This window comes from Dendrobates tinctorius, unplaced genomic scaffold (genome assembly GCF_039654945.1).
Source record: "Dendrobates tinctorius isolate UK_male_01 unplaced genomic scaffold, ASM3965494v1 ptg000028l, whole genome shotgun sequence".
In the NCBI taxonomy this organism is placed as follows: Eukaryota; Metazoa; Chordata; class Amphibia; order Anura; family Dendrobatidae; genus Dendrobates; species Dendrobates tinctorius.
The window spans coordinates 38,653,211-38,666,527 of record NW_027361696.1 but is presented as its reverse complement, the minus strand read 5'-3'; the positions used below and the strand labels follow the sequence as shown (position 1 = coordinate 38,666,527).

The window sequence follows — 13,317 nt, the reverse complement described above, 5'->3', positions numbered from 1 at the left end:
AAAGAAAGGGGAAATCTAAACTGCCCCAGAGCAGACCCCAAAGCAATAGACAGCCCCCAACATGTATTGACGGTGAAAACAGATGAAAACACAAACACAGACAGAAAGACAGGCTAAGCAAACGATGGGGCCCTCACTAACTAGATAGGACAGGAAAGAAAAGCAACTGTCTGCAATCACGCAAAAACCCTGCCAAAAATACTGTCCAACACATCTGCTAGAAAAGGCCCTGAAGTCACTAGACTTCAAAATCACTATATCAGCACTCAGGTATATTCTGAAAACAGAGCAAAGAGGTCAACTGATCAGAGACAAAAATGGAGTTCAGCCAGTCCCAACCAGGGCTGGCTGAACACAAACACTAAGTAAACCAGACAAAATCTCATGGAACAATAGAAGAGCAAAAACTTAGCTTTAGTAGACAGGACTAAACTGGAGGCCAGAGCTCAGAGCAGAGAGGATCACCAGCAGGTCATCGGCGGCCTTATATCCACTCAGAGATTCCGGATGTCCAATCACACTCCACCTGTTCAGATGACAGGTTTTTCCCATCCAAATCAATTTCACTACCTCCTTTCACCAGCAGAGAGAGTTCATCGGACATCAAAGGTGAAGGAGAAAATGAGCTCATAACATGGTACTATCTGCAGGCTTTCCCAAATCCCCGCAGATATACAGTATGTCCAAGTCCCCATCCTTTTCCATCACTGGAAAGTATTCTGGCCGGGGTTTAAAAGTTGCTGCATAACTGAGCTCACAGCTCTGTGGGGTAGATGGTGCTACACTGAGTCAGGTGTTATGAATGGGTCACCGAGGAGAAAAAAAGCAACACACGCTAAGTCTCAGAAAACCAGAGAGGTTGGTAACTATGCAGATTGCAGATCCCTGATCTTAACACACAACTAGCAGCAGTCGTGGAGCGTGCCTACGATGGTCCTGGATGCCTTGTCACAACCAGAGAGCTAAATAAGCCTAAGGTAAGAAAAGAGGAAAACTAACTCCCCCAGAGCAGACCCCAAAGGAAAGACCACCCTCACATGTATTGACGGTGAAGCAAGATGAAAACACAAACAAAGGCAGAAAAATAGGCTGAGCAAACGATGGGGCCAAACTAACTTGAAAGGACAGGAAAGGAAAGATACTGTCTGCAATCTGCCTAAAAACCCTACCCAAAATAATGTCCAACACTTCTGATAACAAAATTAACCCTGAAGTCACTAGACTTCTCCCACTATATCAGCACTCTGAAATATTCTGAGACAGAGCACAAAAGAGGCCAATCTAATAAAGGACAAAAAGGCAAATTGGCAAATACAGATAAATAAGAGTGGAAGTTCAGCACAGCCCAGCCGGGCTGGCTGACCAAAAAAAAACTGAGTTGACCAACAAGAGCAAGTGTGAACATTAGCAAAAACAAACTTAACTTGAGAAGACTGGAGCAGAGCTGAAGTCCAAGACCTGAGAAGCAGACTGAATGACCAGCAACTGGATAGGGCGTCGGCTGTCTTATATCCAGTCTGATACTCCAGAGATCCAATCATTATCCTCCTCGTCAGGTGGCAGACCATTACCAATTAAACCAACCTCACTACCTCCTGTCACCACCAGAGTGAGAACGGAAGGAGAACTCCCAGCTGGTGGAGCAGAAAATGAGCTCATAACAGGCCATCTCCAGTTCATGGTGTCTCCGAGCTTAGGTCTCTGCTTGCTGTTCGGCAGCTTCCCTTTCAGCCTCTTGCTCAGCTCTCATCCTCTCACTGGGCTCTCTCAGCCTCTCGCTGGGATTGGGCATGCCACTTGGCTCTCTTGGCCTCTTGGTGTTGCTGATCAGCTTCAGACATCCCTCACGATCATCTGTGTGGAGTTGCTCCAAGGCAATCCGCAGATAGGAGTCCATGCTGCCCTGGTTGTGAGTAGGGCTGGCATTCACCAGTTGGACATCCGCAGCAGCACCACCTGCGCTTGGTCTGGCTCCTGGGTCATCAGGGCTCTGGTGACGGACTGGCTCTGCAACACATTGCAGCAGTGCAGCAACCATCTGGACCTTTGTTTTGCCCGTGGAGTCAATCTGTCTTATCATCCAAAGGGCAATAAGAGTGTCCTTGGACTGCTGCTTATACCAGGCCTCTCCTAGCACAGCCATAATTGCCAAATTAAAGATAGGACAGAAAAACAAAGAGGAGGGGAGGATGTAACTGCTACACACACAGTATTGGCTCAGCTCTAATAAACACTGAGTTCAATCTTCAAAACTTTTTGCGCAGGGTCCTCGCAAGAACCGTGCAAGTTTTTAGTGAGAGGAATGATTGCTCAAACCAGATCACTAATGCTCTATGATCCCACCTCTCTGCCACCAATTTGTCAGGAAAACCAGAATTTTTGTCTCTCAGTTCCATTTAGGAACTTGCAGCTCTCTGGCACCCCCCTTACGCTCAGGTCAGTCAGGGAACTGCACCTAGGATAAGTAGTCCCCAGAAAGGCTGCCTTGTCACGTACTGGCTATCAGGCACTCTGCAATGAGGGTGGTATGTGTATCACCAGTCCCATGCCAGGAATACACACATAAACCTCCGATCCATCACTGCCAGGGTTCCCCAATAACAGCAGGACCCCACGCTGCCACCAATCCCTCGTTTGATACCAAATCCTATATCAGGTTAGGAACCAACCCATGGTAGCCGGATTTTGTGCGGAGAACGTGACGGTTCGATCATAGAGCAAAAAGAACAAAACTAGTAAATTTATAAGTTTACTACAGAAAATATCGGCAGTGTTTACAAAAATACAAAAGATATTACAAAAGGAGACAAAGCAATATGTACAGAATAAAAAGGATTAAAATGTGAAACTTACTCTATCTCAGTCACAGGTATGACGGGTAGATAAAGGGGAGGAGAGCCATTCCAAAGCAATGGGTCAGCAGCACAGCCTGTTGTCTAGCTGACTCTCCAGCATCTGATATCTCCTCAAATGTGCTTTTCAATTTTATGCTTTACCCACAACCCTAGGGACTCCTCCCTTGCTGACCTCACTGGTGGGCTGGGTTAAAGGATGTACACCCCTTCTGAAAAATTATTAAAATCTCCTATCTTCCATATCTTTGGCTGGAAAGCTCACAGGGCGACTATAGGGAGTCACATTTTCCTCTGTGAAGTGACCATTCTTTTGAGATAAAATATGGCATGTTTGCATGTTACTGGGGGAGGCAGAAACTATCTCCCAGGCGTCTGATGGCCCTAAAGGCCACAAAGCATTGCCATGCATAGCGCCAATCACCCTGGTCCTGGAAATCTATGATTCCTTGGAGAATTGTGTGTTATTAAATTCAACCTGGAATATCATGACTGACAGACAAAGGAATCTTTTGGAGGGAAAAAAACACACTTATCTCTTCCAGAGCCAGCATGCAATAAAAGTGACCATTTACTGAAGAGAGGGGGAGTGGATAGAACTTCACAGAGGCAGACTGAGGGGGCGAGGGGGATTGCAGTGGGTACTGGGTTGTTCACAAACCAATGGGGGAGGAGTAACAGGCAGCTCTGTATATTTACCTAGGATGATAGGAAATAATTCATATTTTCCTGACAATCACTTTCCGGTGGGGAACAGCATGAATGTGATTTTGTTCATGTTTTTTAAGATTGCATGTTCTTATGGCCACTACTGATGCAATGTCATGCATATGTGTCCTAAAAGAAGTACTAGTCTGCAGTGTCAAAGATAACTAACCAAATGGGGTGACATTGCAGGTCAGATGACAGCTCATGACCTTTAACTATTCTTAAAGGGTTAAACCAATCTTCGTTAATTTCTATTACTAGACAGTACGCATAAATACAAATAATTTTGTAATTGTAGAGCGGAATTGAGATATTAACACTTTTCACTTGTTTACGGCTCATTGCTTTGGAGACCGACCGCTTTTAGACAGCAGAGCATGCACAGTAATTACAAGCTCTTTTATATTGAGCTTGTAAGCATTGTTTTGAAGCTGACCAGGATCTTTGGAGTGCATTTTTACCTCCTGATCTCAGCCAGTATAAGCATAATGCTTATAAGCTACATTGCAGAGATGGTCGATCTCCTAGGCAACGAGCCGTAAACAGAAAAGAAAAGTGTTAATATCTCAAGAACGGGTGCAAATTTTAATGTGCATGATGTTTTTACAAGTACTAGTCATAAGTGAAGAAGTGAATAACTCTTTAACTTCATTATTTGCCAGTAGGATGTATGCAATGCTCCTGCTATACAGTATAGGTGTCTCACGCCACTTGCTGGACCATAGTGGTAGGTCACTAAGGTCCAAATAAAACTTTAAGTCATCTTCTTACTTCATTTGAAGATGACTTTGGCTGTCAACTTACAGGGAAGAAATACCAAATGTTCTAAAATCACATTTTTCTATCAAGAATTAAACTTAAGACACATTTTATTAATGATATCATGAGGCTTCAACTTTGGCTCCAGCACTGCATGTTGTGAAATACACAAATATCCTCCTAAGTTCAGTAGTAAGTAAGTAAATGCTCTTGTACTTGACCCAGGAAATAACATTCAAACCATTGCCATTAACCAACAACAGAGGTTTAATAGGAAATTCAACATTAATATGTCTTAAGCCAACAGTGAAACAATGGCTGTTTTGTTGTGATGTTTGAGAGCAAAGGTTGTATCATGGTTTAAGAGAGGAACCTGATGTGAAAAGCAAGGCAAACAGTGATACTTTTACGCTTCAGTAGACAAGTATATAAAATGTTACATAGCTTTTATAGAAAAGCAAAAATGCTCCAGAGGTCATGAAAAAGTAACAGTTTGAAAGCTTTTAAGCTTTGTAGCGTAATGTATAGTCTCTGATGTGATAATACCAAACAGAGCATAGTAAAGCTTTAAGACCACTTGCCTGTAAATAGAGAACCTCTGTGATGAGCATATATCTTCTTTCATACATTTTCTTCCAATAAACAATTCCTGCAGGGTATCTCTGGGAGAGATGTGATGAAATTAACATATGTGCAATAGAATCCCTGCAAGGATTTTATCCAAGCTTTTCCTATCAACACTATAGTTGATTGCCCTAGTGATGCAGTAAAATATTTTCTGAACCTATAACTGCATACATAGCCTGCGATTGGTTTCAATATAGTTATACCAAAAAGCCCTAATCAAATTAATTAGCATTAATTAATGCAAATGAAACCTCTCCCAACTAAATAATTGTCATTTCCTATTTGCTACCTCTATTTTGTTATTATTTGTAAAAGTTGGGATTTCCAAACATAATTAATAAATATACTTATTAAGGGTGAATTGCAACCCCATCACGGTCCCCAAAAGCTGGTATTAAAAGTCTTCATGAAGTAGGTAAGAAAGTTTGCAATTCTGAAAATATCTTATGCACTTTAAATATCTCTTGTTAATGAAAGTTTAGCAATCTAATCCATGCTGTACCCCCAATAGAAATACTTAAACTTCCTGTGATTAGCTTAATTGACTTACACCTGAGAAAACAATTTGAAAACCTAAAGTAATAGACATGAATTAATATATAAGGCAATAATTTTTAACAAATATTGACTATTTTGACTTTTTCTATATTAAAAGGCTTAAGATATCTTAAAGACTGTCAATGAATTACAGATTTGAAATACAAAGAAGCAAAAACATAGATAAGGGTGAATGTTAACCCCATTGCTGTCCCCGAATATTGCAATGACATTTAGAAATAAGTCCAAAGAATCTGATATAAATAATACAATTTTATGATACATACTTATGGTTTTAAGTAGAAACATCAATGCTCTCTGGCTCCTTAAAGCAAGGTGCAATGCAAAATTTATACCAATAGGATCCAAAGTCTAGGTTTTTCAACCCATGAAATAAACGTTCTAGAAGAGGCTTCTTGAAAGTGGTGGAGGAGAAATAAAATATTATGGGATCCAAAGATGCATTAAATGTGCTGAGAAGTAAAGCGTACACCCTCCACTCTGGACTTTCACCTTCGATAAAGCCCACAATATGGGATACGTTATAAGGCATAAAGCACACAATGAAATTTATGAGTGTAGCCATTACTAGTCCAATGGCTCTTCTTTTTCTTTTGCTCTCTAGATGAGACCTCCACATGACAATTTTGATAAAGTTCCCATAGCAGAAGATGGTGATCAGAAATGGGATACAAAAAAGCACAAAACACATTTCTAATCGAACGGTAAGTAAAAGTTGCAACTGAGATGGTGAAAATGTGCTATAACACACGGTAGAATTGCTGCTGGCCGTCATGTTGGACACAGAATGCTCCACAATGAAGACAATACTGCAGTGAACTGTGGCAAGGAACCATATGAACATGCTCCCCACCAAGGAGTAGAGTGGATTTCTCAGGATCTTGTATTTTATGGGGAAAGCTGTAGCCAGATATCTCTCAACACTTATAGCCATGAGAAACAGTGAGGTGATGTAGATGCTACTGAAGTACATAAAGGCAGACAGAGGGCAAAAAACATAGGGCATTGGCCAACTCATATCGAATCCAGCTTCAACCATACGAAACGGGAGGAAGGTCAACAGGAGCAAATCGGAAACTGTTAAGTTGGCCAACAAAATGTCCACAGGAAGAAGGTTGTGGCTGGATTTGTTAATGAGTGTAGATAGGGCTGCAATATTGAGAGGAAGCCCTGTAATGAAAGTGAAGAGGTAGACAAACAAAAAGAGATACTTGGATCCTGGAAAATAGCTCATGATGGCTTCACAACTTCATGCCTGGGTCACTGATAAACAAGGCTGGTCACTAAGACTTATTGCTCTTTGTTGACCTGCAAATTGGAAAAGAACAAAAAGACAAATTATAAGTAAAAGGATATTTAGATGTTGTTGGAAGACTGGATGAACCTACATAATGTCATTGCCAACTGCTGGGAAGTTAAGCTCAGACAGACATCTTGAGTTATTGGGAGATCTGACCATAGATATAGACTCATCCATGTAAACGTCTTATGTAAAGGTGAAATAGACACCAGTGAAGGCTTCCATTATTATAAAGAAGGTCACAATGAGTAAAAGGGGTTGTCAGCTTGATCCTCTTCTATTGAAATTGGCTAGAGACCAGACATAACCCATAAGCATATATATAGTAGATGAAATGCAATGATAGAGAGATATATCTGTATAGTAACCCATTCACAACATGCGCCGTACATGTATGGCACAAGTCAGAAGACGGTGGAGCGGAGCTATGCCCACAATTGTTAACCTGTTAAATGCTGCTTTTAATCTCTGACACGTTGTCACGGGGGTGTGTCATTCCATGTCCATATCGACGCTCCCGTAACTGGATCGTGGGTAGCTGATGGGTCTGCTGAAGACCTCCATACTTGTCATTACATAACTCCTTTGAAATTCAGCCTGTGGTTAAGTTTCAAAGGAGACCATGATTTATGGTAAATACAGCAATGCTGTGGCATAGCAGCAATGATCAGATAATCGCAGCTTCAATTCCCCTAAGGGGACCATTAAGAACAGTGAAAAGCAAAAAAAGAAATGTTAAAATATATGAAAAAGAAAACTTCCCAAAACATAAAAGTTCAAATAATCCCCTTCGCCACATTAAAAATAAGGATATTTAGAAAAAAAAAATACACATGTGGTATCGTAACATACTGAAATGTCAGATCTATGAAAATATAATAACCAAATGAGTAAACAAGGCAAATAAATAAAGTTTAAAGAATGCCAAAATTACTTTTTTTTAGGTCGCTGCAATGCCACATAAAATGTTTTTTTCATGTCATGTTTATCCCAAAATGGTGTCAATAAAAACATCATCTTACACAATAATAAGAAGCCTTCACACAGCTCTATTGACCAAAAAATTAAAATGCTACTGGTCTTGGAAAATGACGACACAACCCCCCTTCCCAAATTTTTTCTTTTGCAAATGTCTGATTTTTTTCACCAGTAAGATAATTTAAAAAAACTTGCCATGTATGGTATCTCCGTAATTGTACTGATGAGCAGAATCATATTTCAAGGTTATTCTTACCACTAAATGTGCGCCATAAAGACAAATCTCAAAGACAAAGTAAATTCTCTCTACTTAGAATTCTTTTTCTGGTTTTCCAGTACACTATGTAGTAAAATGATAAAATGAATAATGTCATTCAAAAGTAGAACTAGTCCTGCAAAGAACCAAGCCTTTGTATGTCTATGTGGACAGAAAAATAAAAAAGTTATGGCTCTGAGAAGAAGGGGACGAAAAAACGGAAAATCCAAAACCAAAATTGTCCGCATCGTGAAGGGGTGGATATAGATAGATCCTGTACATAGTGATATGTTAGACATTGAATAAAAATAGATAAAATGGATAGAAATATAGAGAAATATATGGATACATTTTTTGCCATGCGCTGCTTGTTTTATCTAGCTTAATTAGTAGATAGATCACAGAAGAATAGTATGTACCTTAAATAATTCTTGGCTTGTGTGTGATTCAATCCACATGTCTCCTCTTGGCTCCCGCGGACCTCTCCCTCTCCCGACTAGGAATAATTAGGCAGAGTGTGAACATCACTTTCCCTCTTAGGATTATCTACCCTATGTTTATTGAAGGTTGTCCGATCAATACTTGTATCTTGCCCAGTGGCTGCAGCGGTTCCTGAGCAGCTGTACTGCTCTGGTGATGTCCTATAAAACATTAACGTGAAAGCTTATTAAATTATTTCAATGGCTCAGGGGAGGTGGATCCTCCTCGTACAGTCCAGTGACACGAGAGATCGGGGGATTTCAAGTCTGACTGCCATACTTGTTATGATACCGCTGCACTGATGTAATGACAACAGATGAAGATACAATAAGTATCCAACCGACTGGATCCCAATTGTCCAGAACTCCCTGGTTTAGTATGTGACCAAGGAAAGAACATCTCGGGGACAGGAGGATGGCACAATGCAATATTTTATTTCCATTGTTTTCCAGCCTTAATTTATTTTCTTTTCTCACAAGATGTGTTTAGGTTTTTAGAAACTGTGTCCAGAACAAATCCTGAACTTCCAGCTCAAGTTTTCTCATCCCTAAACTGGACTTCATATAATTCCTGTAATGTAAAATAAATAATGGAAAATAACAATGCCATGTAAGACTCACCCTCCTCCAGTCCAGTGTTGTCCTTCCGCCACTGCTCTGGTCTCTGTGTTTTGGATGCAGCTGTGACATCATGTCTACTAAAAACATCAGCGCTGCTGTCAATCATTGTATTCAGTGGTTGATTCAGTCTACCTCGACCAAGCCAATGAATTTAGTGATTGACTGCAGCAGTAATGTCATGTCTACAGCACACATCACCATTAGCGGCTCATGTCTACCTTGTCCTGCTGACTAATTGTTTAGCTACAGCATGTTTTGTACCTGTCCAGGGTACAGGTTTTGCTTTCCTCAACCTGGTCCACTAGACTCTGTTGTGTTCCACATCGGGCTTTGCAGATGGCCCTGCGTGATCTCATATGAACATCTGCCCGTGTCTATATAAGGCTCACCAAGACAAACACCTGTGTCTTGGTATTAAGACTTCAGTGCTGCTAAGACTCTAAGTTTCTTGATACACCTTGACCTGCTCTGCTTCATGACCATGGTCTTCAGCACATCCCCTGCCTGCCTATACAGTAGCTTCCAGTATCCCAGCTACTTGTCCATGGTCTACTGGATGTCTCCTACCTGTCAGCTGTTTCCAGCATCCCAGCTGCCTGTCCGAGGTCTGCTGGATGTCTTATAACTGTAGTTTCTAGCATCCCAGCCACTTGTCCATAGTTTCCTAGATGTCTCTTGCCTGTCTGCGGTTACCAGTATCCCACCCACCTGTCTGTCTGCGATCTGCTGGATGCCTCCTGCCTGCCTGAGGCTTGCAGCATCTCAACTGCCTGTGTGTGGTCTCCTGCCTGCCAGAAGTTTCCAAACTGCCTATCTCCTGGACATATCCTGCCTACTTTCAGTTTAAAGCATTCCAGCTGTCTGTGTGCAGTCTCCTGCCTGCCTGAGGTTTGCAATATCAAAGCTGCATATCTGCAGTCTACTGGACATCTACTGCCTACTTGCAGTCTCCAGCTTCCAAGCTGCCTGTCTGTGGTCTCCTGGATCTTTCATGCATGCCATTTCCAGAATCCCAGCAACCTGTCAATGCTGTCCTGGACTTTTCCTGTGTTACTGTGGTTTCCAGCATCCCAGCTGCCTGTCCATGGTTTCCTGGTTGTATCTCGCCTGCCTGCAGGTTCCAGGATCCTAGCTATTAGAGTTGAGCGAAACGGGTCGAAAAAATTCAAAAGTCGCCGACTTTTGGCAAAGTCGGGTTTCATGAAACGAAACCCGACCCTAGGATGAGGTCGGCCACGAGGTCGGCGACTAACGCGCCAAAGTCGCGTTTCAAAAGTTTGTTTTGCGCTCTTTTTCAGCCAATCAGGATCCACGGACACTGTGGGCAACGTGATGACATAGGCACGGGTCACCACCATCTTTCAGAAGGGCATGCAAGTGATTGGCTTGCTTTGGTGGGCGTCACAGGGGGTATAAAAGGGCGTGCACGCCGACCGCCATCTTACTTCTGCCGATCTTAGTATAGGGAGAGGTTGCTGCTGATTCTGTAGGGAGAGCGTTAGGCAGGGAAGAAGACAAAAAAACTGCTTCTGCTGCTAGCGATTTGGCCTGCACAACACACAAGTCACTGTGTGTGCAGTGCAAGGGGAGGCTATATTGTGGTGTATCAGTGGTGTTGGTTGTTGGGCTGCCTTTTAAGGCTTCCTGACACGCTGGCATTGCTGTTTACCCACTGCTCCGCAAACTGCTTTTTTAAAAGCAATCCAATCTCCCTTATCCTCTCATCACTTTGGTCACAGGCAGCTGTGCCATCGAGCGTGTCACATAGCGCTCAGATATCAGTGGGCCGCACACATTCCACAAGTGTCCAGTGTCCAAAAGTGTAGGCAGAGATTCAAAATCTCCATTATCCTCTCGTCACTTTGGTCACAGGCAGCTGTGCCATCGAGCGTGTCACATAGCGCTCAGATATCAGTGGGCCGCACACAATCCACAAGTGTCCAGTGTCCAAAAGTGTACACAGAGATTCAAAATCTCCATTATCCTCTCGTCACTTTGGTCACAGGCAGCTGTGCCATCGAGCGTGTCACATAGTGCTCAGATATCAGTGGGCCGCACACAATCCACAAGTGTCCAGTGTCCAAAAGTGTACGCAGAGATTCAAAATCTCCATTATCCTCTCGTCACTTTGGTCACAGGCAGCTGTGCCATCGAGCGTGTCACATAGCGCTCAGATATCAGTGGGCCGCACACAATCCACAAGTGTCCACTGTCCACAAGTGTACGCAGAGATTCAAAATCTCCATTATCCTCTCGTCACTTTGGTCACAGGCAGCTGTGCCATCGAGCGTGTCACATAGCGCTCAGATATCAGTGGGCCGCACACAATCCACAAGTGTCCACTGTCCACAAGTGTACGCAGAGATTCAAAATCTCCATTATCCTCTCGTCACTTTGGTCACAGGCAGCTGTGCCATCGAGCGTGTCACATAGCGCTCAGATATCAGTGGGCCTCACACAATCCACAAGTGTCCACTGTCCACAAGTGTACGCAGAGATTCAAAATCTCCATTATCCTCTCGTCACTTTGGTCACAGGCAGCTGTGCCATCGAGCGTGTCACATAGCGCTCAGATATCAGTGGGCCGCACACAATCCACAAGTGTCCACTGTCCACAAGTGTACGCAGAGATTCAAAATCTCCATTATCCTCTCGTCACTTTGGTCACAGGCAGCTGTGCCATCGAGCGTGTCACATAGCGCTCAGATATCAGTGGGCCGCACACAATCCACAAGTGTCCAGTGTCCAAAAGTGTACGCAGAGATTCAAAATCTCCATTATCCTCTCGTCACTTTGGTCACAGGCAGCTGTGCCATCGAGCGTGTCACATAGCGCTCAGATATCAGTGGGCCTCACACAATCCACAAGTGTCCACTGTCCACAAGTGTACGCAGAGATTCAAAATCTCCATTATCCTCTCGTCACTTTGGTCACAGGCAGCTGTGCCATCGAGCGTGTCACATAGCGCTCAGATATCAGTAGGCCGCACACAATCCACAAGTGTCCACTGTCCACAAGTGTACGCAGAGATTCAAAATCTCCATTATCCTCTCGTCACTTTGGTCACAGGCAGCTGTGCCATCGAGCGTGTCACATAGCACTCAGATATCAGTGGGCCGCACACAATCCACAAGTGTCCAGGGTCCAAAAGTGTACGCAGAGATTCAAAATCTCCATTATCCTCTCGTCACTTTGGTCACAGGCAGCTGTGCCATCGAGCGTGTCACATAGCGCTCAGATATCAGTGGGCCGCACACAATCCACAAGTGTCCAGTGTCCAAAAGTGTACGCAGAGATTCAAAATCTCCATTATCCTCTCGTCACTTTGGTCACAGGCAGCTGTGCCATCGAGCGTGTCACATAGCGCTCAGATATCAGTGGGCCGCACACAATCCACAAGTGTCCACTGTCCACAAGTGTACGCAGAGATTCAAAATCTCCATTATCCTCTCGTCACTTTGGTCACAGGCAGCTGTGCCATCGAGCGTGTCACATAGCGCTCAGATATCAGTGGGCCGCACACAATCCACAAGTGTCCACTGTCCACAAGTGTGTGCAGAAATTCTAAAACTCCCCTGTCCTATAGACACCTTGTACCTTGTTTTACATTACTATATAGCTTGTTGGATTTTGTCTACATTTCTACCAAAAATGAGGAAGGCTGGTGGAAGAGGCCGTGGAATTGGGCGGGGGTTGGCAGCTGGTAATGATGGTGTTGGTGGTGGATCTGATGGTAGTGGCAAGAGCAAAATAGGACCGAATGCAGGAGGTGCTGACCCTGCGTCATCGTCTGGCTACATAAGGACTCGAACGCTTAGTTTTCTAGGAGTTGGCAAACCGCTTTTAAAGGCAGAGCATCAGGAAAAAGTTTTGTCTTACATTGCTGACTCAGCCTCCAGCTCTATCGCCTCCTCTTCTTCAGTTGTAAAAAGTAAAAGCACTGAGTCGTCATTGGAGGCTCATGTTCATGAACCACACCTTTCCTTGTGTCCTTCACCCCAACCAAGATTGAAGGATGACGCAGGCCATACTACTGATTACTCCATGGAGCTGTTTTCACATACCATGCCTGGATTATCAAGTCAAATGGTGAATTACCCAGGCCAAGATGAATCTGACATGGAGTGCACTGATGCACAGCCGCTGATGGATGATTCTGCTGGTACATTCACTCAGAGC

The 13,317-nt window shown here is 43.3% G+C and overlaps 1 protein-coding gene across 1 annotated transcript; it reads right to left on the bottom strand.

Annotated features, from left to right (window-relative positions):
• Window positions 1-5,643: 5,643 nt before the first annotated feature.
• LOC141084894 (free fatty acid receptor 3-like) lies at window positions 5,644-8,665 on the bottom strand. Its single transcript, XM_073569848.1, has 2 exons — window positions 8,458-8,665; window positions 5,644-6,812 (listed from the first exon to the last, which is right to left on the bottom strand). The coding sequence occupies exon 2, from the start codon at window positions 6,736-6,738 to the stop codon at window positions 5,779-5,781; it is 960 nt and encodes a 319-aa protein (XP_073425949.1). The 5' UTR covers window positions 6,739-6,812; window positions 8,458-8,665; the 3' UTR covers window positions 5,644-5,778.
• Between the last annotated feature and the right edge of the window lie 4,652 nt (window positions 8,666-13,317).

Excerpts from the sequence above, each read along its gene's own strand:
- LOC141084894 (XM_073569848.1), bottom strand. The coding sequence starts at position 6,738 with ATGAGCTATTTTCCAGGATCCAAGTATCTCTTTTTGTTTGTCTACCTC.